At 42.7% G+C, this 26,373-nt stretch overlaps 1 protein-coding gene across 3 annotated transcripts in view; it reads right to left on the minus strand.

The window, feature by feature from the left end:
• LOC115153320 (anaphase-promoting complex subunit 1) overlaps positions 1–26,373 on the minus strand; it is a 65,867-nt gene that overhangs the window by 10,276 nt on the left and 29,218 nt on the right. For 2 of the 3 annotated variants that reach the window (XM_029698643.1, XM_029698641.1), the window contains exons 21-41: positions 26,169–26,260; positions 25,816–25,964; positions 14,094–14,172; positions 12,313–12,349; positions 11,780–11,853; positions 11,486–11,670; positions 11,144–11,370; positions 10,815–10,933; positions 8,818–9,089; positions 7,800–8,034; positions 6,258–6,349; positions 5,849–5,983; positions 5,144–5,226; positions 4,805–4,883; positions 4,379–4,453; positions 3,898–3,959; positions 3,699–3,789; positions 3,572–3,625; positions 3,221–3,414; positions 1,704–1,790; positions 1,038–1,155 (exon numbers count right to left, since the gene is read on the minus strand). In XM_029698643.1, the coding sequence (XP_029554503.1) occupies positions 1,038–1,155; positions 1,704–1,790; positions 3,221–3,414; positions 3,572–3,625; positions 3,699–3,789; positions 3,898–3,959; positions 4,379–4,453; positions 4,805–4,883; positions 5,144–5,226; positions 5,849–5,983; positions 6,258–6,349; positions 7,800–8,034; positions 8,818–9,089; positions 10,815–10,933; positions 11,144–11,370; positions 11,486–11,670; positions 11,780–11,853; positions 12,313–12,349; positions 14,094–14,172; positions 25,816–25,964; positions 26,169–26,260 (2,539 nt within the window). The remainder of the gene's footprint in view (positions 1–1,037; positions 1,156–1,703; positions 1,791–3,220; positions 3,415–3,571; positions 3,626–3,698; positions 3,790–3,897; positions 3,960–4,378; positions 4,454–4,804; positions 4,884–5,143; positions 5,227–5,848; positions 5,984–6,257; positions 6,350–7,799; positions 8,035–8,817; positions 9,090–10,814; positions 10,934–11,143; positions 11,371–11,485; positions 11,671–11,779; positions 11,854–12,312; positions 12,350–14,093; positions 14,173–25,815; positions 25,965–26,168; positions 26,261–26,373) is intronic. The other variant, XM_029698642.1, reaches the window with a different exon arrangement.

Here is a 26,373-nt window from a genome sequence, read left to right on the forward strand (position 1 = left end):
TACTGACAGTTGTGGCTGCTTTGCATGATGTATTGTTGTCTCTACCTTCTTGTCCTTTGTGCTATTGTCTATGCCCAATAATGTTTGTACCATGTTTTGTGCTGCTACCATGTTGTGCTGCTGCCATGTTGTGTTGCTACCATGTTGTTGTCATGTTGTGTTGCTACCATGCTGTGTTGTCATCTTCGGTCTCTCTTTATGTAGTGTTGTGTTGGCTCTCTTGTCGTGATGTGTGTTTTGTACTATATTTATATTGACATTTTTTGTATTTTTAATCCCCCGTCCCGGCAGGAGGCCTTTTGGTAGGCCGTCATTGTAAGGCCGTCATTATTGTAAATAATTTGTTCTTAATAACTGACTTGCCTAGTTAAATAAAGGTAACAAAAAAAATTGTGTGCATGTAATGCCATTTTAGGATAATAATGAAATGACAGACATACAGTACCAAAGCCTCCTCAAATAAGGTTAAATAGAGGAAGTGACAACTACGGCTATGTTCACAGGAAAATGTATGACGCAAGAGAGGGCCCAGTCGGACACCTATGACGCTTTCAGTAAATGAGAGCGAAAAAGTTCAACATGAGTTCTCCTGTGTAACAAGATCACTATTAAATACAGGGAAGTCCACAGTTGCTTGTTGCTACTACTATTAGCAGGGCCAAATTCTGATGTATTGCATGTAGCTTCCACTTCTGCTATTGCCTCTTACTAATACAAGTGCGCACTGTACCAATCAACTCTATAGTGAGGGATCAGATGAGTACATGCAAAACTGAAACTGGGAAGTGCATTCCAAAATGTTAACTTCCCCTCTATTAACACCTGTTTAGTTTCATCATTTTCAAGTTCCTGGGTCTCCAGTGATTGTTTTAACACGTGGCTTTAATTCTGAATGAATGAGTCAGACTCATCTTGAAGGTATCACATATGAAGATTATAGCAGACACCGCTAGGTTGACACTAAATGGGCATTATGACCATGCATTGGTCTCAACGGGTTGTATTTTGACTGGGGACTAACTCATTGAGTTGAATACCTTGTATGTGACATCCAGCAGGGCGTAGCAGGGTTTCAGTGTGTCCACATCGACTGGGACCAGCAGACGAGGCTCAGCCGCCAGGACACCCAGGTGACGCAAAGCCTGCAGGTGGTACCTGAAGCACAGAGATCACACACACATTTTACATTAAGAACCTGGAGGGCCACAACATTGCTGCTTTTCACCCTTTCCTTCTAAATCAAATCAACTTGACTGGATTTAAATTAACAACTGAGTCAGACCCGGCCGGAAGTGACCAGATGAGTGAACATTGTCTAATCAATTACAAATCAATTGATAAACCACCTACCAGGTAGAAACGAAAGATCTGCAATACTTGAGTAGCCCTCGTCTATATGGTATTCTTTAACTACTCTTAATTATGGTCATTGACTTAGAGCTCTTGACTTGGCTCTGTCAGTAGAAGTTTTGATGACTTTCTTATCTCGCCTCATGTAACACTCCCTCCCCGTCTCACGGCCCATTTTGTAATTCTTAAAATCTACAGCTCAAAACAGCAATACTGTCAAACAGTATACACCGAATTCATTATGATCATTGAAAGTCTATGCTTTACGTTAGACCTCTCTCTGTCTGTCCTGCCATTTTAGAGCTTTGATAAGCTGTACCTATTGTTTGTATCCCTGAGGTTATCTGTCTTACCGGTTGTCTGTGCTGTGGGCAGGGAAATGGGGGTAGAGAGCACAAAGCAAGGCAGCGATGGCCGAGTTGGAGGTGCTGAGAGTGTACCTGGGAGAGGACAACGGGATAACATCAGACCACGACATCATGGATACAGACATAAATGTAAACAAACAAGCACAACCCATCAGAGTGTTGATGTTGGCACATATTACAATATAATCCTTTTTGGTGAATAGGTCCAAAGAACAAAATGAGGAATTTGGCCTGGGCAAAACAGTTTTGAATTGCTAGGCACCTGACGTAATATATGCTCATAAAAGCCCTACTTAAAAAAAAATTATACAAAAAAAATGGCTGCACTTAAGTGTGTGCTTAGGCTGGTTCAAACCATTGTGTCGGCTTGGAGAGAAAAATCACTCGTTTGGGTTGGTGTAGGTGAGGGGGTGTCTCGCCTCTTAAAATACCAACTGAAGAGATTAGTTCTCAACCCACGAGCTGCCACTCATGCACTCGCCATGGCAACGGATAAAGAGAACTGGCTGGGATGTTCCTGTTTTTACGAAGTGTATTACAGACAGAGGTGAAAAAAACTGCACTATTTACTACACAAGTCAGCTTGATAACAAGACCCACAAACATAGAGAGCAACAATCAACTTCTGTTTGCTCAACACCAATCTCATCTTGAACTGTAGAGTAACATATTCACTGAGAATGGCTGTTTATTTAGCGCTTCTCAAATTCATTTTCAGAAACCTGTCCCTGAGCAATATTACTATGTTAGAATTGACCCACTCCCTATGCTGAGACTAGGCTCATTGTGGAACTCTGTAGCTACACAGAATTAGAAGATACTTTTTTCACTTCAGGTTCTATGATGAAAGCCAGACTGGCAGGGCTGTATGCCGATTGGTTACTATGCAGGATGAAATAATTCTCCACAGACCACATCCAGAGAGAGAAAAAGAGAAAGAGATAGAGTGCGCAAGAAACGATTAAAAGAAAGACGCCATGTGTCTGCTCCCCACTACAATCTTTCCTTATGCAGGCGTATGTTCAAGGCCGGAATAGGCTGAGAATACTACAATAAGGCCATTCAAATTGCGACCTTGAAGTTGTGGGCCTGCAATTGTCAGCCCTAAAATAAGCAAGTCTAAAAACAGCAAGTCTAAAATCAAAGGGTTTGTCCAGTAAATGTTGATAAGGAGACAGGTTTAGCATCAGTAATGAGTATTGTTACATAAAACTAGATACCCCATAGTCACTGTTTGCATAGCCCTGGGATATTTGAAATATTTGTTATAAAGAACACTCACATAACAGGACAGCCCTCACACGTAAACTCATTATACACGTGTTGTAGCAAAACATACAATCAATATTGATACGGATACAAATGACAGGTGAAAAGTAAAATATCCCTTGACTAGATTATGTTTGATTTACTTTCAATGCAAAAGACAGTACAAGCAATATTTATGTCAGCTATGACCATTGGAGAGGCTGGCTGAAACCTGTAGTGGAAAGATGTCTCACCTCCCTCCTCCCAGGAAGAGCAGGCCCAGGGCCATGTGGTGGGCCATGTGGAAGCCATAGTTCATCTCTCCACTGGTCCTCTTGTGGAGGAAGCGGCAGAGCTGCAGCACCTTCAGGTTACCAGAGCCAGCCATCACCATGGACAGGGCCAGCAGTACCATGCTCAGACATGTCTGCAGGTTATAGTGGCCCGTCTGGCATAGGAGACACACAGAGACACAGACAGACAAACACGCAGAAAGTGTCAAGGTGAGAGAGAAAAATTGGTTGTGGTGATTTGGAGCTTGAGTGTCTTCTAATGGCTTAAATGAACATTATGTTTGGGAGAAATATGAAAGCAGTGAAACTTACAACCGTCGCTGTCGCTGATGTCAAACACTGCATGAAACTCCTTGCAAACTTGTACTGTGCGAGAAACAGAAGGGTTAGAGACGAACTAGCCAAATAACCAACTTATTTTGAAGTTTGCGCTTTTTACCAAGCAGTCGAATGCGTCTGAGTTGGCCGAGCCAGCGAAGCGAAATCCCACCGCCATGCATGCTCCAGCGATTATGTAGTCATGGGCTTGGCTGAGGACAGAAGTTGTGACACACATCATTATGAGACTAAACACACCAACTCAAATCCAGTCATGCGGAGAGAGCTAAGGAAACTAAGTAATGTCAGTTTGTACTCACGCTAAAGTTTCCATGTTCAAATCCTCTGAAACCACTGGGTTCCCAATGTTCTCTTGGATTATCTGGATTCAAAACAAAGCAAACCGATCTTTGATTCTATAATCATTGTTTTGGGGATATTAACTAATTTGATCTTGTTGACATGTAAATGGCTCCAGATGGAGGAAATGTCATTGAGCCTTATTGCCTCAGTCGTATGCACTTGGCAGTAAAGAGTCATTTGAGGACTGAAACTTGGTTTCCTTATTAGCACTGATGTCATTCATTAACAAGTTCATCACACAGTATGACTAACTAACAACATTAAGAGCCTCAGATCGAACCTCTAATGTCTATGGACTGGGACATCTGCACTGTTGACCCCAAGAACCCGAGGCCGAAATTATATTACCACTTGTCCAGAGTAGAGGTTTGTGCTGGCAGTGACTTGTGTCTAATGAGTTGAAGTGTTCGTGCATGTGTGCATATTCAGGGCAGTTACCTGAGGCACATTACTGCTCACCCACTCCGAGTTGGGTAGAATCTCATCCCACATGATGATACACCTGGCCAGTGTCTGAGGAGGGAGAGCAGACAGTGACAATGTGTGAGGGTACTGGATCAGACATTTTGAATTATATCCAGTAACAGTCAAAAGTTTGGACACTACTCATTCCAGGGTTTCTTTATTTTCTACATTGTAGAATAATAGTGAAGACATCAAAACTCTGAAATAACACATATGGAATCAAGTAGAAAGCAAAAAAGTGTTTAACAAATCAAAATATATTTTAGATTCTTCAAAGTAGCCACCCTTTGCCTTGATGACAGCTTTGCACACTCTGGGGTCTGGCATAGTGAATAAGGCAGGTCCGTGGTGGCTAGTACACGGTGGCTACAGTAGCTGAGCTTCACTGCACTGACTCACCCTGAGAAGCAGAAACTCTGGTTTGATGAAGTCCAGGAGGAACATGGTGTCTGGAGCTTTCAGCCAATCAGCGATAGACCTGTGAAGGGGTGAAAAATAGGTGTTAATGGCAGCCTGAGACAGAACCAGGTGATAGCTTATAACTTAAGAAGTCATTTTGTATGTGCTGGAGGGCTGGGGTCAAGATGTGCTGTGATGCACCGTGTAAGATTAGATGGAGTCCATTACTTACAGGGAGCATGCTGAGTGGAGTCAAGTATAAGAGAATAGGACATTGCGTCTCGTTGAAGGCTAATCTAATATGAGAATAAGAGTGGTGGTGGTGGAATCCATTCTCACCTATTGTTGGTTTTCAGGTAGATCATGGCCAGGGCTAGAGTCGCTCCAGGACAGGTGACGTCCACGTTGATGGTGTCACCCTCCTGTCACAAAGAACAGGGGCATTAGTTACAAAAAAACTTAAAACCTGAGACAATAACCAGAAACCCTCAGAGTTGGGACAAAGTCTCCGGGCAGTGTATTCTGTTAGAACTTGGTTTTGTGCCATCAGGAAAAATGTTAATATGTTAGATGGGGATGAACTGGACAGTAGGCCTTGTTGGGTTGTAATTTGAAATACTTGCTACACCATAAGTTAATGTTTATATATAGGAGGAATGTATACGGTGGGGTGAATGGACTTTGGATATGAGCCATGGGCTTGGAATGTTACTAAGTAAGGGAAAAGGCAATCACATGGTTGCGGTCACTGATAAGGGTGGATAGCTGTGGATTAGTGAGGAATGGGGGACGAGGTACCCACATCACTTAACTTCCTGCCTAGCAACAAAGATGTAATGTTTAGAGGACTCCGCCTAAAGGGGGGTATAAATATTTGTGCTGGTGAGAACATGTTTTTGTCTTATGCAGCTGTGTGACCCAGTGGGTGAATAAACTTGGTTTGAGCTTTACTAGCGGTCCGTGAGTTTTTACTCCGTTTATTTAGAACCTAACAGCCTACAAGTGAGGAAAGTTATCTTGCTGTTTGCTTTTTTCCCCCTTTACCTTGATCTGGTAGCTGGGGGACTTGTGTTTTTCTCTGTTGATGCCGGCGTGGGTGCGTCGATGCCCCCCCACCATGTACTGGTAGAGCTGCTCAGGGACATTCAGGTCAGACATACCTATTAGGTTACTGCCATGCTATGGAGAGAGAGAGGGTGGGAGGGGAAGGGGTCATTCAGTGACTGAGAAACTCTCCTCTTCCGTTTTTTTATATGATCCACGTCCTGAGGGAACGCTAGTGATGCATTTAGTCACCTTTTTCCATTCAGCAGCCTTTTGAAGTATGAAGAGCGCTTTCCATGTGAGAGCATTTCCTCTTTCTATTACCTCTCTACATACACAGGAGTACAGTAAGTAACTTACCGCAGAGCTGATCCAATAGTGTAATTGCAGTGTGTACTACTACACTTACCCCCAGACAGACCATGCCCAGGGCCAGCCCAGCGGCAAGGGAGTAGGACTCGCGGTCTGTACAGTACTCCATCTCAGGACCAGGGGGTCGACCTGCAGGAAGAAGAACATCTGTTAACTTCATTATTTATTGGAGTTCCGGAGTAAGCTCCATCATCAAAGCACCATATTTGAAAGAATACATTTTACTTCAATGATTTAATATTGTTTTGCTGACGTATCTTAGAGAAAGTTCTGCCTTGACAACAAAGCTTGCTCCAAAACGTGCCAGCAATACATATCATTGAAGAGAATAAGGCTGCTGTGCTGAACCTTCCTTAGACATTTCAGTTGTACATTCTAAGGACTGAGCACCCCTTCAGCGGTCCAGACAATTTTTAAAATCTTGGTTGGAGCGCCAGCACCTATAATCTATTCAATATCCAGGCACAACATAGACACTTCACAAATCATCTGGCTTAAGCATACTGTAACTAAAGGGACTACTAAAGGGTGACATAACAGCACCATATGTAGGGTGCATTGCTAAATGTGATATAACACACAATGTACATTTCCCAAAAAAGAATGTGCTTCATAAAAGGCTGACATAACCCGGGCAAATTAAGATGCTGATATGAAGTGTGGGATTCCACCTGACATTACTTGCCCCATCTAAACAGTGTGAAACTGTATTGATGTGGTGAAAACCTTGTGTTCTGGCCTGGAGCAGGTCAGGGCTAACTGTCATGTGAGGCCTACAGTGTAATGCTAAGCCAATGACACATGCTCTGAGTAAACTGACCAGGTTAAATAAAGACAGTGAATAAATAAAGGGCGAGGCTGCGGATCAGAGTTCTCAGAAACCCTGCTTCCGACAGCTAAAGGTCAGATGATTCTGCGCATGAGCGAATCAATGTCTGCAAGATCACATGATAGTATTCTACATAATAGAACGGAATAGCATAGAAAGTTACCGTAAGACAAAAAACATATAATTTCTTACTGGATGATTGTATGAATGGTCAAATCTCTCTCATGCGGCCAAAACAGTGCGCACCACTAGGCAAAATATGTGCTTCGATTGAAACAAAATACAGGTATCCTACAGTTTGCTAACACCATCTGCGCTAAAATTTGCTCAGCGTACGTAATTCAAAACAACACTGTTGTTAATTCAAGATCTAAATGAATATCCCCATGAAATTAAATGGTTGGCATGCAGATGCTGTATGGACATTTCACCAGTAAAACTTGAAGAATTAAACGCGACAATTCGCACAACCATCCTAAAATCTTATAAGAAATTAGGTTGTGCAATGCATCCTACGTTGGGAGCTGTTATGTCACACTTTACAACATGACATAAGCTTATAAATGATATGTGACATATCTGTTGCACTTATGAAGTCTACGTATGCTATTATAAAGCATTTATGTTGTTTGTTTTATGTGGGACCAGCAGTTCCATGTCAAAACAGTTTGTGTCTTGTTTTGTATTTAGTGTTGTATGCCCTCCTCCCTGCAAAACATTTACTTCATTAGGGACGTATCTATCACTGACCGATCTCAGCGAGCAGCACCTCCGCGTTGTGGCGGTGTCCTGTGCCCTGGTAGACCAGGCCGATGCCCACCACGGCCGCCACCTGAACGTTGTGCGGTACATCCAGCTCAGTGGAGGTGGGAGGGAGCAGTGCGGGAATGTGGATGCTCAGCAGGCGGGTGATTGACATGTCCATGGTACTCAGCTTGGCTGCAGACACACCCAGGAGCAGCCCGATGCTTGTCATCTCGTGGCCCTGAGGACACACCGGCAGCCATTTTCATTAGTCCCCCATGGACTTCATGCACAGAGGGGTTCACTTGTTTATTAACAAATGGAGAGATTGAGTTACTGGGGAGCGAGTGTAAAACAATGAGGTTATAACAGATCAGAGCAGGTAGATTTTTTGCCCTCTTCCTCTTTTTGGGGGAACCAAACTACACTGCAGTTCAGTCTAAAAGTAGTTGTTTTCTCCTTCATCACAGAATTATGCTACATAACAAAACGAATGAGAACATTTGAAAGTACTAATTTTGCGTAAATCACCTGATCCCTTTCATACTTAAATAATTCAATATTTATTTTCAGCCATCAAAGACTGCTGTACTATATTCTAATTAACAATACAGCAGCAGACCTTTAAAAGTTCACACGTTGTGCTCCAATGTAGGCTCATCTGTCCTGGCACAGGTGATAAGCTAGCAAGAATGAGAATAGTAGTAAAATCGTATACTGTAGTAAATAACCACTGATCTTTCCTGAGCTGAGAGATGTGATAGATATGACCACACAGCCTTCTATGGCAGGCCTAACTGGAAATGAGAAAGTTGCTATGCGTCACTGCCAGGGAAAAGTCAAAGTGAAACTCCGCTCTCAGCGCGCTGAGGCCTTCCCACTTTCATGTGAGAAAAATAACAGGATGCCGAGAGATAATTTCTGCTAAAACCAACGTGCAATCTAGAGAAGCTTCAAAACATGTAATGACAAAAACTACACGACTAAACTCAACCGCAGAACCTGTGTTTGCATGCATGCTCACCTTGGTTAAATAGTCATGTATGTTGAGTGTGGCCAACTTGGTGAGGTGTCCATTGAGGCCCAGAGCCATGAGGAAGCCTGCATACTCGTTGGCCAGCTCGGGGCTCTTGGGTTTGTTGTAGGCAATCCAGGCAGAGTCCACCTGGGAGGCCGGGGCGATTTTCAGGCCCGCAGCCACCCCGTTGTGAAAGCTGGACCAGCTCGTCATGTTGGGAGGAACATCAATGTTCCCGCTGTTCAGATCTACCATGGTGTTCTGAGGGGGCGCACGACCTGTCACCAGAAACACAAGACTCCATATCGGATTCTGACAAACTCCACACGCATGCATGCATTCTCGACATTTAGTCCAGAATCACGTTGGCACCAAGGAGCAATGTAAACATGGCCTGCCGGGTTCAAAATAAGTTTCTGCTTCTCATCACAGTGATCACACACATTGCATTCTTTCCCTTATCCTAAAACACAACACACTGAAGCACCAGCTGTAATTACAGATCCAGACTGACTAAAGTGAGCTTTGTGAGCTTTCTTGTGGGCTGCTGTTAAAAACACACCCAGAGATTGAACTTGTATAGACAGACTGAGAAAAGGCTTTTTACTCAGATCTTCAAAGGAAAAACAACATATTCCTGTACTTGATGCTTTGTCATAACTATTTCTGTAAACGTGTTTGAAGTAGGGTTGGGCGATATGGCCTAAAAATAATATCTACATTTTTTTCAAACTTACTAGCGATTCACGATTTCTTTGTTTTCTCTAAGCTTTATGTACAATTAAATGTCAAATACACTGCATTTCAAAAATCGAGGGTGTGTGAAATGAAGGCAAAATATAAGCCCCACTAACAATTTAATTATTTTATCAAAATAGTTTAACCTGCTTTTTTGCAATAATCCCTGATCTGTCTTTCAAGTCTATGAAAATGCCCTTTTTGTTACAAATGTAATGACTAACTTCTTGTAGCAGGAATTATAGAAAATTAAAAACAGGTCTCAAACAATCTCTCAAGCACAAGTCAACGTGCTAGTGAGTAGCTTGCTAATCTTTATATATGCCAACGTGTATCTATTTGTTAGCTAACAAGGTAGAACAGTTGAATTGTTATGAACACACCCTTCTGTCCATCTCCAACTGTTTGAACAGCATGCTAGCCTGTCCACTTTCAGATGTTAAAATCAAGTGGCCTACCTTATTCCTCAGAATGAGAACGAGTTGCCCATTCCTTATATAATTGTGTGTTATGCTTATTGCACATTTAGAAAACACAGACTAGACAGCTAGTATAACAGTCTTTGGCTAAAATGCTGCTTGTGGTATGTGGTACCGCAATGCAGCGCGCAACAAACTGAGCATTCATTTTCCAGAATCAATGTTCATTGATACTCCTGTTTTAGTAGTGTCTGCTCTGGGCACAATTTGTGTAGTTGAGACAAAAAAAAGGGTCTCGTTAGAAGGCTTATCTTCTCTGTTACAGTAAAATAATGTCTCCATGTGTTTCAGTGGCCATATTACCAATTCTGTTGGACCAAACCTCAAATGCAAATAGTGAGTTGAAACCGCTTGTCAGAGGAAGAAGTGATCTCTCAACTTTGTTGGTGTGAGTGGCAGGGGCTTGGTGTGTGTGTGTAAACAGAGAGTAAGAAGCAAAGCTAGAGGTTTCACACTCGTCAAAATCTGTCCAAAATTAGCCCAATGCGTTTCTATGGGCTAATTTTGGACCTAAGCTTGTCGCCTGCCTTCCCTGTTTTGGGACAACGACTCCCATTGTTAGGGCGGAGACATGAGCATCTTGTCATTATATTCAGCTCTCTGGTGTAAATGGGAAGGTGCACCAAAAATACAAATAAACTTGATTCTTGCGATACAGGCATTTGAAATATCACGCAAAAACATACATTCAAATGAATTTGATATATCGGCCAGCCCTAGTTTGAAGACACAGACACGTTCTCTCAGACACACACAGGTATGAGAAAGGCCTGAGGGATACAGTACCAGTAAGGTTGAGTTTGGGCACTGGTAGGGGCTCCGTTGGCACAGGGTGGTAGGAGAAGAGGGTAAACAGGCCTCTGCCGACTGGCAGAGCCATGGTACGCTGGCAAAGCTGCAACAGTCTGCCCAGAGAGAAAGATAGAGAGAGGCATCAGAACAATAGCCAACACAACTACATACCAACCGCTAACTACAGAGCACACCAAAAAAAACAAAAAAATTAAAAAGCAAGGTTGAAACTAAGCAGATTTTGGATATAGCCTGTAATGTGGGTCCAGACTGCTTTTGAATGAGACTACGATAGCTGCCATCACTTGAACGATATTACTCACTTGTTCTCCTTCTCCTCTATGTACTCGTGGTCACTGACCTCGGGCAGGTGGACCACACTGACCCTGACTGGTCGGGAGCTCTGGAGTAGACGTCTGGCCTCATGGACGCGCAGGTCCTGGCTCCAGATAAGACCAATTACATCCTGGTTCAGATCTGTCATACCATCCTCCTCCTCCTCTGCCTCTGTGGTGGCTGGAGCCTCCAGCATCAGCCCCAGACCCACTGTCTGAGTACACACACACACAGAGAGAGAAATAAACACACACGAAACAGAAACAACTCCAAATCCACAAGGTTGTAACAGATGATGCCCAAACCATCCAATAACCCCAGAAACTCACACTTACAGCTTTGCCTTTGGCCACGGTCACTTTGTGTGCTTGTTTGGTGAGATCCTGTCGCCCAATCAATAGGCAGACGTCCTCTGACCAGTCAGAGCAGGGTTGCTCTCGACACTGGTAGATAGCATCTCTGATGGGCAGAGCCACACCAAAGGGCACAGATTCCAGGTCTTTCAATGTGAAACCTAAACACAACACATGAATGTAAAAGAGTCTCACACCAGCAAATACTCCATAGCATAGCAATAACAGACAGGCTGTAGAGATGTTTCTAGGCCTGATGTAAAGTCTTACCTTCTGATGTTAGCCAAACCACAAGCTTTACAGCCAAACTTTCATTTGGCGCATCAGGCTTCATACAGCTCGATCTGGAAGAGAAACAGGGATTACATTTCTCAGTCTCAAGTTGGAAAATCATGGTTAAAATGTTAGGGCAAGAGTCTAGTTTATAGCTGTTACTAGAGGTATATTTAAGCAATATACCACGGCTAAGGGCTGTTCTTATGCCTGATGCCTCGTGGAGTGCCTGGATACAGTCCTTAGCTGTGGTATTTTGGGCCATATACCACAAACTCGAGAGGTGCCTTACTGCCATTATAAACTGGTTACCAACATAAATATAACAGTAAACAAGTATTTTTGAGTCCTACCCATTGTATATTGTCTGAAATACCATGGCTTTCAGTAAATCAGCATCCAGGACACAAACTACCCAGTTAATAAAACGGAGTGAACCCTTCTTTTGGCTTTATGGGGAAATGCTTTATGGGGAATAAAGAGTCTATAAGAATGAAGTGATTCAGGATGTGCTCCTGGTAAGTTTTTACCTCCTCAAAGCTGAATCAATGACAGTCTTCTTCTGGCCTGTGTGAGAGAGAGAGAGAGAGAGAGAGAGAGAGAGTGAGAGACGCCACATGAGTGCTGTAGTTCAGTTGTCACCGTAAAGGAATTGTGAAATGGGTCAGAAAACAGGAGAATGACAAAGCCTCACAAACGTCACCATAATGCCCATACTTGATTCCAAAATGCCATTTAGATTATCATGCTTGCAAATAATGAAGCTTTACATTTACAGCTCTACTTAAAAGGGCATTTCTTTGGAAACTTCATTAACTTCTCTAGGGTAGGGGGCAGTATTTTGACATCCGGATGAAAGGCGTGCCCGTAGTAAACTGCCTGCTACTCAGGCTCAGAAGGTAGGATATGCATATTATTAGTAGATTTGGATAGAAAACACTCTGACGTTTCTAAAACTGTTTGAATGATGTCTGTGAGTATTACAGAACTCATATGGCAGGCAAAAACATGAGAAAAATCCAACCAGGAAGTGTGGAAATCTGAGGTTTGTAGTTTTTCAAGTGATTGCCTATACAGTGAATTTGGGTTCATTTTGCACTTCCTAAGGCTTCCACTAAATGTCAACAGCCTTTAGAATGTTGTTTCATGCTTCTACTATGACTGGGGAGAGAATAAGAGGTCCTGGAGTCAGATGACTGAGAGAATGACATGAGTTCAGTGGCGTGCGCTCCCGTGAGAGTTAGCTGTGTTCCTTTTCTTTTTTGAAGACATTGGAATTGTCCGGTTGGAATATTACTGAAGATTTATGATAAAAACATCCTAAAGATTGATGCTATACATCGTTTGACATGTTTCTACGAACGTAAATAGAACTTTGACTTTTCGTCGTGACATTTTGCGCACGCTTCCTGCATTTGGAGTAGTGGACTAAACGCGCAAACAAAAAGGAGGTATTTGGACATAAATGACGGACTTTATCGAACAAAACAAACATTTATTCTGGAACTGGGATTCCTGGGAGTGCATTCTGATGAAGATCGTCAAAGGTAAGTGAATATTTATACTCAGATTTGTACCGAAATGGGGCAGGGAGAGTGCTTTGCTATTAGCGCTTTGCTACTGCTGATAGCAGCCCCTTTAAAAAAGGTAAAAGTAACAATAGCCAAATGAAGACTTGACTTAAAGGGATATTGCGAGACTGGCATTTGTTTTGCTTACCCAAAGTCGGATGAACTTGTGGATACCATTTGTATGTCTCTGCGTGCAGTATGAAGGAAGTTAGTGGTTGGTTTGTGAGCTAATGGTAACTAGCGTCAGCACAATAACTGGACATTTTATTTTAACCTTTATTTAACTAGGCAAGTCAGTTAAAAACAAATTCTTACTTACAATGACAGCCTACCCCGGCCAATGCTGGGCCAATTGTGCACCGGCCTATGGGACTCCCAATCACGGCCGGATGTGATACAGCCTGGATTCGAACCAGGGACTGTAGTGAAGCCTCTTGCACGGAGATGCAGTGCCTTAGACCGAAGCGCCACTCGGGAGCCAATAGGTACGCGTTCATCTAACTCTTGGTAAGTAGAACAAGGCCTTAAATGCCAGAATCTCGCAGTCTCTCTTTAAACAAAGAAACAGGACGGACAGCATGGCAGTACCGCCTTACAACCTCTTCCCTCTCATGTGCGGAATTGACTGACCGCTGTGACATGCATGTGGGAAGCATGTGGGAGGCATGTCCCAGGGATGGTTGTTCGTCATCTTGGGCACACACTGCTCAGTAATCAGACACACACACACACAAACCCACCTGCAGAGAGCTTGGCCAGATACTTCGACATATCAACTGAAGTGGCGTTGTCATCTCCAATGATGTACAGGGCGTAGCTCTGACAGGGGGAGGAAGAGAGGGAGAGGCAGAAGGACAGAGAAACAAACATCAGTGTCTGGCCTATTGAGACAGACACAGAAAGAGAGAGAGACAGAGACAGAGAGACAGAGAGAGAGAGAGAGATGCGTAGTCTGCAAGAGAAAGGGTGAGTGAGAGACAGGCAGAGAACGAAAGGGTGAGTGCGCAAGTAAGAGTCAACGAGAGAGAGAGGGTCAACGAGAGTGTGGGTCAACGAGAGTGAGAGAAAGAGAGCGAGCGAGAGAGGGAGAGAGAGAACGAGACAGTGATGGGGTAAAGAGAATCTGTAATTGCATGACAGGCTGTCAGTCTCTCAGCGGTGACGTGCGTCACCTCACTTAGCCTGATGGGAGGAGACGCACAAGGCCTGGTCATCAGCAGAGTCCCCCTGATAGACCTCCACCCCACCCGCTAGTGATTCAGCCCTCCATCCGACCAGGGCTTAATTATGGCAGAGTACACAGACAAAAAAACACACATGCGTTGTCTCTAACACACACACACACACACACAAGCGTGCGCCCACACACAGTCTCTTACTCTCACACATGTACAGTGCATTTGGAAAATACCCCTTGAATTTTTCCACATTTTGTTACATTACAGTCTTATTCTAATTGATTAAATCGTTTTTTCCCCCCCTCATCAATCTACACACAATACCCCATAATGACTAAGCAAAAACAGCTTTTAAGGCATTTAAACTTTTTTTTTACTGAAATATCACATTTACATAAGTAATCAGACCCTTTCCTCAGTACTTTGTTGAAAAGGGGATACCTAGTCAGTTGTACAACAATGCGTCTTCCGCATTTGACCCAACCCCTCTGAATCAGACAGGTGCGGGGGGGCTGTCATAATCGACATCCACGTCTTCGGCACCCGGGGAGCAGGTCCTGAGCGCTCTGGAGCAGGTTTCTGTCAAGGAGCTCTCTCTGTACTTTGCTCCATTCATCTTTCTCTCGACGCTGACTAGTCTCCCAGTCCCTATCACTGAAAATCATCCCCACAGCATGATGCTGCCACCACCATGCTTCACCGTAGGGATGGTGCCAGGTTTCCTCCAAATGTGACGTTTGACATTCAGGCCAAAGAGTTCAATCTTGGTTTCATGAGACCAGAGAATCTTTTTTCTCATGGTCTGAGAGTCCTTTAGGTGCCTTTTGGCAAACTCCAAGTGGGCTGTCATGTGCCTTTTACTGAGGAATGGCTTCGGTCTGGCCACTCTACCATAAAGGCCTGATTGGTGGAGTGCTGCAGAGATGCTTGTCCTTCTGGAAGGTTCTCCCATTTCCACAGAGGAACTCTGGAGCTCTGTCAGAGTGGCCATCAGGTTATTGGTCACCTCCCTGACAAAGGCCCTTCTCCCCCAATGGCTCAGTTTGGCCGGGCGGCCAGCTCTAGGAAGAGTCTTGGTGGTTCCAAACTTCTTCCATTTAAGACTGATGGAGGCCCCTGTATTCTTGAGGACATTCAAGACATTTTTTGGTGCCCTTTCTCAGATCTGTGCCTCGACACAATTCTGTCTCAGAGCTCTACAGACAATTCCATCAACCTCATGGACCTTATACACAGTTGAAGTAGGAAGTTTGCATAGACTTAGGTTGGAGACATTAAAACTTGTTTTTCAACCCCTCCACAAATTGCTTGTTAAAACCTCTTAGGGATTGGGGGCAGTATTTTCACGGCCGGATGGAAAAGTACCCAAATTAAACTGCCTACTACTCGGGCCCAGGAGGTAGGATATGCATATTATTAGTAGATTTGGATAGAAAACACTCTGAAGTTTCTAAAACTGTTTGAATGATGTCTGTGAGTATAACAGAACTCGTATGGCAGGCAAAAAACTGAGAACAATCCAACCAGGAAGTGGGAAATCTGAGGTTGTAATTTTTTTCAAGTGATTGCCTTAACAGTATACAGTGACTTAGGGTTCATTATGCACTTCCTAAAGCTTCCACTAGATGTCAACAGTCTTTAGAACCTTGTTTGAGGATTCTATGGTGACTTTGAAGGGAATAACAGCCCAAGTAGGTGTCCCATTATAAGGCATGGGTTCAGTCACGCACAGAGACTTGGGAGCGAGCTGAGGTCATATTCATTCCTAAAGAGAACGGATAGGTCCGGTTGGAATTTTATTGAAGATATATGTTAAAAACAACCTAAAGATTGATTCTATACATCGTTTGACATGTTTCTACGAACTGTAGTATAACTTTTTTGACTTTTCGTCTGGACTAAGTAAGCACGCACGTTGTGGATTTGGATAGTGAACCTAACGCGCGAACAAAATGGATGTATTTGGACATAAAGATAAACTTTATCGAACATTTATTGTGGAGCTGGGATGCCTGGGAGTGCATTCTGATATAGATAATCAAAGGTAAGTGAATATTTATAATGTAATTTTTTAGTTTTATTGACTCCAAGATGGCGGGTTTCTGTTAGCTTGTTGTTGGTGTGTTCCGGGCTGTACTCAGATTATTGCAAATTGTGCTTTCGCCGTGAATCTTTTTTGAAATCTGACAAAGCGGTTGCATTTAGGAGAAGTGTATGTATAATTCTGTGCATAACACTTGTATATTGATCAAAGTTTATGATATGTAGTTCTGTAATATGTGTGCTCATTATGCTCATTCACCGGAGGGTTGGAGGGAAAACATTTCTGAACATTACGCGCCAAGGTAAAATGGGGTTTTTGGATATAAATATGAACTTTACCGAGCAAAACATACATGTATTGTGTAACATGAAGTCCTATGAGTGCCATCTGATGAAGATCATCAAAGGTTAGTGCTTAATTTTAGCTGTATTTCTGGTTTTTGAACGTCTCTCCTTGCTAGGAAAATGGCTGTGTGGCTTTTCTTGTTTAGGTGGTGTCCTAACATAATCTAATGTTTTGCTTTCGCTGTAAAGCCTTTTTGAAATGAGACAATGTGGTTAGATTAACCTTTCTAGGGTATGTGGGACGAAATCGTCCCACCTACTCAACAGCCAGTGGAATCCCATGGCGCGATATTCAAATACCTTAGAAATGCTATTACTTCAATTTCTCAAACATATGACTATTTTACACCATTTTAAAGACAAGACTCTTGTTAATCTAACCACACTGTCCGATTTCAAAAAGGCTTTACAACGAAAGCAAAACATTAGATTATGTCAGCAGAGTACCCAGCCAGAAATAATCAGACACCCATTTTTCAAGCTAGCATATAATGTCACAAAAACCAAAACCACAGCTAAATGTAGTACTAACCTTTGATGATCTTCATCAGATGACACTCCTAGGACATTATGTTATACAATACATGCATGTTTTGTTCAATCAAGTTCATATTTATATCAAAAAACAGCTTTTTACATTAGCATGTGACGTTCAGAACTAGCATACCCACCGCAAACTTCCGGTGAATTTACTAAATTACTCACGATAAACGTTCACAAAAAACATAAATTATTTTAACTTGTTATGGATAGGGGGCAGTATTTTCACGGCCGGATAAAAAACGTACCCGATTTAATCTGATTATTACTCCTGCCCAGAAACTAGAATATGCATATAATTAATAGCTTTGGATAGAAAACACTCCAAAGTTTCTAAAACTGTTTGAATGGTGTCTGTGAGTATAACAGAACTCATTTGGCAGGCCAAAACCTGAGAAGATTCCAAACAGGAAGCGCCCTCTCTGACTATTTCTTGGCCTTCTTGATCATCTCGATCCAAAACAGGGGATCTCTGCTGTAACGTGACATGTTCTAACGCTCCTATAGGCTCTCAGAAGGCGCCAGAACGTTGAATGATGACTTTGCAGGCCATGGCTGAAAAACAGTAGCGCATTTGGATAGTGGTCGATCTGAGAACAATGAGACTGGGGGCGCATGCACGAGAAGACTCCATGTTTTATTTTTTTGTCTTTGAACGAAAACGGGGTTTCCCGGTCGGAATATTATCGCTTTTTTACGAGAAAAATCGCATAAAATTTGATTTTAAACAGCGTTTGACATGCTTCGAAGTACGGTAATGGAATATTTTGATTTTTTTGGTCACGAAACGTGCCGGGCGCGTCACCCTTCTTTATCCTTCGGATAGTGTCTTGAACGCACAAACAAATCGCCGCTATTTGGATATAACTATGGATTATTTGGAACCAAACCAACATTTGTTATTGAAGTAGAAGTCCTGGGAGTGCATTCTGACGAAGAACAGCAAAGGTAATCCAATTTTTCTTATAGTAAATCTGAGTTTGGTGAGTGCCAAACTTGGTGGGTGTCAAAATAGCTAGCCCGTGATGGTGAGCTATCTACTCAGAATATTGCAAAATGTGCTTTTGCCGAAAAGCTATTTTAAAATCGGACACCGCGATTGCATAAAGAAGTTCTGTATCTATAATTCTTAATAACAAACTATAGTTTTGGCAAGTCGGTTAGGACATCTACTTTGTGCATGACAAGTCATTTTTCCAACAATTGTTTACAGACTAGCAATTTCCAAACACCTTAAGGTACCACGTCCATCTGTACAAACAATAGTACGCAAGTATAAACACCATGGGACCACGCACCCGTCATACCGCCCAGGAAAGAGACGCATTCTGTCTCCTAGAGATGACCGTACTTTGAAAGAAAAGTGCAAATCAATCCCAGAACAACAGCAAAGAACCTTGTGAAGATGCTGGAGGAAACAGGTACAAAAGTATCTATATCCACAGTCAAATTTGTCCTATATCGACATAACCTGAAAGGCCGCTCAGCAAGGAAGAAGCCACTGCTCCAAAACCGCAAAAATAAAAGCCAGACTACGGTTTGCAACTGCACATGGGGACAAAGACCGTACTTTTTGTAGAAATGTCCTCTGGTCTGATTAAACAAAAATATAACTGTTTGGCCATAATGACCATTGTTATGTTTGGAGGAAAAAGGGGGGCTTGCAAGCCGAAGAACACCATCTCAGCTGTGAAGCACAGGAATGGCAGCATCATGTTGTGGGGGTGCTTTGCTGCAGGAGGGTCTGGTGCGCTTCACAAAATAGATGACATCATGAGGCAGGAAAATTATGTGGATATATTGAAGCAACCTCTCAAGACATCAGTCAGGAAGTTAAAGCTTGGTCACAAATGGGTCTTCCAAATGGACAATGACCCCAAGCATACTTCCAAAGTTGTGGCAAAATGGCCTAAGGACAACAAAGTCAAGGTATTGGAGTGGCCGTCACAAAGCCCTGACCTCAATCCCATTGGAAAATTTGTGGGCAGAACTGAAAAAGAATGTGTGAGCAAGGAGGCCTACAAACCTGACTCAGTTACACCATCTCTGTCAGGAGGAATGTGCCAAAATTCACCCAACTTATTGTGGGAAGCTTGTGGAAGGCTACCCGAAATGTTTTACCCAAGTTAAACAATTTAAAGGCAATGCTACCAAATACTAATTGAGTGTATGTAAACTTTTGACCCACTGGGGATGTGATGAAAGAAATAAAAGCTGAAATAAATCACTCTACTATTATTCTGACATTTCACATTCTTAAAATTAAGTGGTGATCCTAATTGACTTAAGACAGGGAATTTTTACTAGGATTAAAATGTCAGGAATTGTTAAAAACTGAGTTTAAATGTAAGGTGTATGTAAACTTCTGACTTCAACTGTAGATGGGTGTGTGCCTTTCCAAATCATGTACAATCAAATCAATTGAATTTACCACAGGTGGACTCCAATCAAATTGTAGAAACATCTCAAGGATGATAAATGGAAACATGATGCACCTGAGCTCAATTTCGAGTCTCAGAGCAAAGGGTCTGAATAGTTACGTAAATAAGGTCTGTTGTTTATTTTTAATACATTTGCAAAAATGTCTAAATAACCTGTTTTCGCTTTGTCATTATGGGGTATTGTGTGTAGATGAGGAAAATAAATAATTTAATACATTTTGGAATAAGGCTGTAATGTAACAAAATGTGGAAGTTAAGGGGTCTGAAAACTTTTCAAATGCACTGTACATCCCTTGTAAAGACATAGGGGATGTAATGATTCACCGATATAAGTGTATCAACTGGTTGGTCGGAGCCCAAACCGATCCAAATTATGCATGCATGGTCAGAAAACCGATTAAAATGTTAGGAATTGCTGGTTCACTGTTTTTTACTCATGTTTTACATAAAAAATACATCTGTGTTGTGACTTTTATGCATGCAAATGGATATGAGTCATAAGAATTGTGCACAGTGCAGGAGGCAGCTGTTCGTGAGGTACAGTGCCTTCAGAAAGTATTAACACCCCTTGACTTTTCTACATTTTGTTGTTAACAGCCCAAATTTAAAATTAATTAACATTTAGATTTTGTCATCACTGGCCTACACACAGTATGCCACAATATCAAAGCGAAATTATGTTTTTAGAAATGTTTACATATTAATTAAAAATGAAAAGCTGAAATGTCTTCAGTCAATAAGTATTCAACCCCTTTTGTTATGGCAAGGCTAAACAAGTTCAGGAGTAAAAATGTGCTTAACAAGTCACATAATAAGTTGTATGGACTCACTGTGTGCAATAAATGTATTTTTCTTATCTTTTTTTTACTCCTTATTCTCCACAATTTAGTGATATCCTATTGGTAGTTAGTCTTGTCCCATCGCTGCAACTCCCGTGCGGAGACAGGCAAAGGTCGAGAGCCATGAGTCCTCCGAAACACAACCCTGCTAAGCCGCACTGCTTCTTGACACACTGCTCGCTTAACCCGGAAGCCAGCCGTACCAACGTGTCAGAGGAAACACCGTACAACTGGCGACTGAAGTCGGCATGGATTCGCCTGGACAGCCACAAGGAGTCGCTAGAGCGCGATGGGACAAGAACATCCCGGGCAGCCAAACACTGCCCTAACCCGGATGACGCTGGGCCAATTGTGCGCCGATTCATGGGTCTCCCTGTTGTGGCGGGCTGCGACACAGCCTGGGCTCAAACCCGGCTCTCTAGCACTGCGATGCAGTGCCTTAGACCACTGCGCCACTCGGAAGGCCCCCAATAATAGTGTTTAACATTTTTTTTTTTTTCATGTACTACCTCATCTCTGTACCCCACACATACAATTATCTATAAGGTCCCTGAGTCAACCAGTGATTCAGCCACAATGACCAGGAAGGTTTCCAATGCCTCGCAAAGAAGGGCACCTATTAGTGGAAGGGGAAAAGTAAAAAAGCAAACATTGAATATCCCTTTGAGCATGGTGAAGTTTATCATTAATTACACTTTGGATGGTGTCTCAATACACCCAGTCACTACAAAAATACAAGCATCCTTCCTAACTCAGTTGCCAGAGAGGAAGGAAACCGCTCAGGGATTTCGACATGAGGCCAATGGTGGCTTTAGAACAGTTAGAGTTTAACGGCTGTGAAGGGAGAAAACAGAGGATGGATCAACAAAATTGTAGTTACTCCACAATAGTAACCTAATCGACTTTGAAAAGGAAGCCTGTACATAAAAATACTCCAAAACATGCATCCCGTTTGCAACAAGGCATTCAAATAATACTGCAAAAAATGTGGCAAAGCATGAGGAAACATGAGGTGATGGCGGCAGATGATATCACTGTTGATAAAATGCAATTGTGTTCGTTGTCCGTAGCTTATGTATGCACACACCATAACCCCACCGCTACCATGGGGCACTCTGCTCATAATGTTGACATCAGCAAACCGCTCGCCCATACACGCTGTCTGCAACCTGCTCGGTACAGTTGAAACCCGGGATTCATCCGTTAAGGGCACACTTCTCCAGCGTGCCAGTGGCCATTGAAGGTGAGCATTTGCCCAGTGAAGTCAGAAATGACACTGAACTGCAGTCAGGTCAAGACCCTTGCGAGGATGACGAGCACGCAGATGAGCTTCCCTGAGACGGTTTCTGACAGTTTGTTCAGAAATTCTTTGGTTGTGCAAATCCAGTTTCATCAACTGTCCGGGTGGCTGGTCTCAGACGATGCCTGCTGGCGAAAAAGCCAGATGTGGAGGTCCTGGGCTGGTGTGGTTACATATGGTCTGCGTTTGTGAGGCCGGTTGGACGTACTGACAAATGTTCTAAAACGACGTTGGAGGCAGTTTATGTTAGAGAAATGAACATTAAATTATCTGGCAACAGCTCTGGTGGACATTCCTCTAATTGCACGCTCCCTCAAAACTTGAGACATTTGAGGCATTGTGTTGTGTGACAAAACTGCACATTTTAGAGTGGTCTTTTATTGTCCCCCAGCACAAGGTGCACCTGTGTCATGATCCTGCTGTTTAATCAGCTTCTTGATATGCAACACCTGTTAGGTAGATGGATTATATTGGCAAAGGAAAATGCTCACAAACAGGGATATAAAGAAATTTGTGCACAAAATGTGAGAGAAATAAACTGTGCGTACGGAACATTTCTGGGATCTTTTAATTCAGCTCATGAAACATTGGACCAACACTTCACATGTTGTGTTTATATTTTTGTTCAGTGTAATTTGCTGGGTCATTGTTACCAAATGCGCTGTAGAAAATTGTTGTGTAGCCTACCGGACTGGACGAAACTTACATCAACTGCTGATTGGGGTTTTCGATCATTCCGATTTAATTTACATTGTTCAGGTTCACAATAAGAAATTGCTTTGGTAGTTTTGCTATAAACAGTCAGTGTATTTGGTCATTTTTACATGAACAGAATAATTTCATAAAGGAGAGCAATAATTTTTGCGAGCTGTGCATGGTTGCATTCATTGGTCAGAGTGAGATAAGCTCTCTAAAATTCCAATCCGTCTAAACAATTCACTTTTGAGATGGGGGTAAAATCCAAAGTAGCATTATATTAATTTGTATAAATGCCATTGCTAATGTCTAAAGATAAATAGACAGCACTAGCTCAAAAAATATATTATCTGCAAAATGTACAACTTAATCAGTGGGAGATGGTGATTTCATATAAAAAAGTATATGGGACAAAAAGCATAAATTGCCCCCATCCCGAATCTGATAGTGGGGTGGTAGATGCTTAGTCTGCCCTATAGCTCAGCTCAGGTGCCGTCACATACCATTAAAACACACACACCAGACACATATACACACAAAAACTAACGGAGGGCCACTCATCTAAAAAAGTACTCAGACAGATCCAGCTCAGAGAGGCCCAGCTCATGAGCTCCATCAGGAGCAGATATTCATTTAAAATGGAAAATGGATGTGTTCACGCAAAAAATGTATTGTCTCGATTCACATCAATCGTTTCAAACTAAAACTATCGTTTCTGTATCGTATCTGAGACCATATACAGTTGAAGTCAGAAGTCTACATACACCTTAGCCAAATACATTTAAACTCAGTTTTTCACAATTCCTGACATTTAATCCTAGTAAAAATTCCCTGTCTTAGGTCAGTTAGGATCACCACTTAATTTTAGAATGTGAAATGTCATAATAATAGTAGAGAGAATCATTTATTTCAGCTTTTATTGCTTTCATCACATTCCCAGTGGGTCAGAAGTTTGCATACACTCAATTAGTATTTGGTAGTATTGCCTTTAAAAATTGGGTCAAACGTTTCAGGTAGCCTTCCACAAGCTTCCCACAATAAGTTGGGTGAATTTTGTCCCATTCCTCCTGACAGAGCTGGTGTAACTGAGTCAGGTTTGTAGGCCTCCTTGCTCATACACGCTTTTCAGTTCTGCCCACAAAATGTCCTATATGATTGAGGTCAGGGCTTTGTGATGGCCACTCCAATACCTTGACTTTGTTGTCCTTAGGCCATTTTGCCACAACTTTGGAAGTATGCTTGGGGTCATTGTCCATTTGGAAGATCCATTTGTGACCAAGCTTTAACTTCCTGACTGATGTCTTGAGAGGTTGCTTCAATATATCCACATAAATTTCCTCCCTCCCGACACCATCTATTTTGTGAAGTGCACCAGTCCCTCCTGCAGCAAAGCACCCCCACAACATGATACTGCCACCCCCGTGCTTCAGGGTTGGGACGGTGTTCTTCTCTAGGAGACAGAACACGTATCCTTCCTGAGCGGTATGACGGCTGCGTGGTCCCATGGTGTTTATACTTGCGCACTATTGTTTGTCCAGATGAAAGTTCAAGTTCCTTGGTGTCCACATCAACAACAAACTAGAATGGTCCAAACACACCAAGACAGTCGTGAAGAGGGCACGACAAAGCCTATTCCCCCTCAGGAAACTAAAAAGATTTGGCATGGGTCCTCAGATCCTCAAAAGGTTCTACAGCTGCAACATCAAGAGCATCCTGACTGGTTGCATCACTGCCTGGTACAGCAATTGTTTGGCCTTTGGCACATTGGCTAACCGGGCTATCTGCATTGTGCCCCGCCACCCACCACCCGCCAACCCCTCTTTTACGCTACTGCTACTCTCTGTTCTTCATATATGCATAGTCACTTTAACCATATCTACATGTACATACTACCTCAATCAGCCTGACTAACCGGTGTCTGTATGTTGTCTCGCTACTTTTATAGCCTCGCTACTGTATATAGCCTGTCTTTTTACTGTTGTTTTATTTCTTTACTTACCTACTGTACACCTAACACCTTTGTTGCACTATTGGTTAGAGCCTGTAAGTAAGCATTTCACTGTAAGGTCTACACCTGTTGTATTCGGCAGACGTGACAAATAAACTTTGTTTTGAACGTGGTACCTCCATGCGTTTGGAAATTGCTCCCAAGGATGAACCAGACTTGTGGAGGTCTACAATTTTTTCTGAGGTCTTGGCTGATTTTTGATTTTCCCATGATGTCAAGCAAAGAGGCACCGAGTTTGAAGGTAGGCCTTGAAATACATCCACAGGTATACCTCCAATTGACTCAAATTATGTCAATTAGCCTATCAGAAGCTTCTAAAGCCATGACATCATTTTCTGGAATTTTCCAAACTGTTTAAAGGCACAGCCAACTTAGTGTATGTAAACTTCTGACCCACTGGAATTGTGATATAATTCACTCTAAGTTTGTAAACAATTGTTGGAAAAATGACTTGTGTCATGCACGAAGTATATGTCCTAACCGACTTGCCAAAACTATAGTTTGTAAACAAGACATTTGTGGAGTGGTTGAAAAACGAGTTAATGACTCCAACCTAAGTGTATGTAAACTTCCAACTTCAACTGTATGTAGATGCCCATCGAATCAAAGGAAAGGAGAGATGCACGTCCCTAGTCTTTACGAATAGGCAAAATGCCTTTCTCTCCCCCTCTCTCTGATTGGCATGAAGCCCTATATCATAGCCCTTTGACATTTAAGCAGTGTGTGTGTGTGTGTGTGTGTGTGTGTGTGTGTGTGTGCGCGCGTGTGTGTGTGTGTGCCAATGCTTGATGACCCCTTTTAATTGGGAAATCATGTTTGAACAGAAACATGAACTCCTCACACCACACCAAGGACAACTTAAATAGTAATAGCCTAGTCGGGTTTTCAGTTGTCTGTGGCACCCCCTATTGGAGATGTCTATATCGCAACCCAACTCTAAAACGCCCACCTGCATGGCCATTCTCTTGAGAAAATAACTGTATTGTATACATATCTCTAGCGATAAATGGTTCCATCAATTTCCCTTGTCATCATGAGGCAAAGATAGAAAAGATAGACGATGATAGCATACCAGCACCAGTAGTTTGGTCCTCTCACAGATGCCGGGCAGGTAGGGGAAGGGTGCTACCTCCTCTCCCCTCAGACAGCTGCTGAGCCAGCTGAACACACACGGAGGCTCCGCCCTCAGGAAGGACGGACGCAGCATCTGCTCCATCTGGGCTGCAGGAGAGAGAGGGGCCACGGAGACTGTCATTTAAAGTGTCACAACAGGCTCTGCGACTACAGACACACCTGTCCTTATCACTCAGTCAGACCATCCTTTCAATCAATATCAGGAAAATGAAAAAAAAGTGGTAGACATGCCCTCTCTTCTACGTAAGCAGAGGGAACTACACACGCTTTAGAGGTTGATTTGCCTCTTACCCTGATCTATGATGCAGGACTCCTTGAATGTGGTGATGAATGAGGGGTAATCTCGCCAGTACAGATCGATATACTCCTCCAGCTGCAGATCCCTTTTAATAAACAGTACAACAATTAGCAGGTCATAAGAGGGGCTGTTCATCTAACCTGAGCCATTGAATCAATACTTTTAATACCCAACCTGCTCTACCCTCATAGTGAAGCA

The sequence above is a fragment of the Salmo trutta genome, chromosome 18 (assembly GCF_901001165.1).
Source record: "Salmo trutta chromosome 18, fSalTru1.1, whole genome shotgun sequence".
In the NCBI taxonomy this organism is placed as follows: domain Eukaryota; kingdom Metazoa; phylum Chordata; class Actinopteri; order Salmoniformes; family Salmonidae; genus Salmo; species Salmo trutta.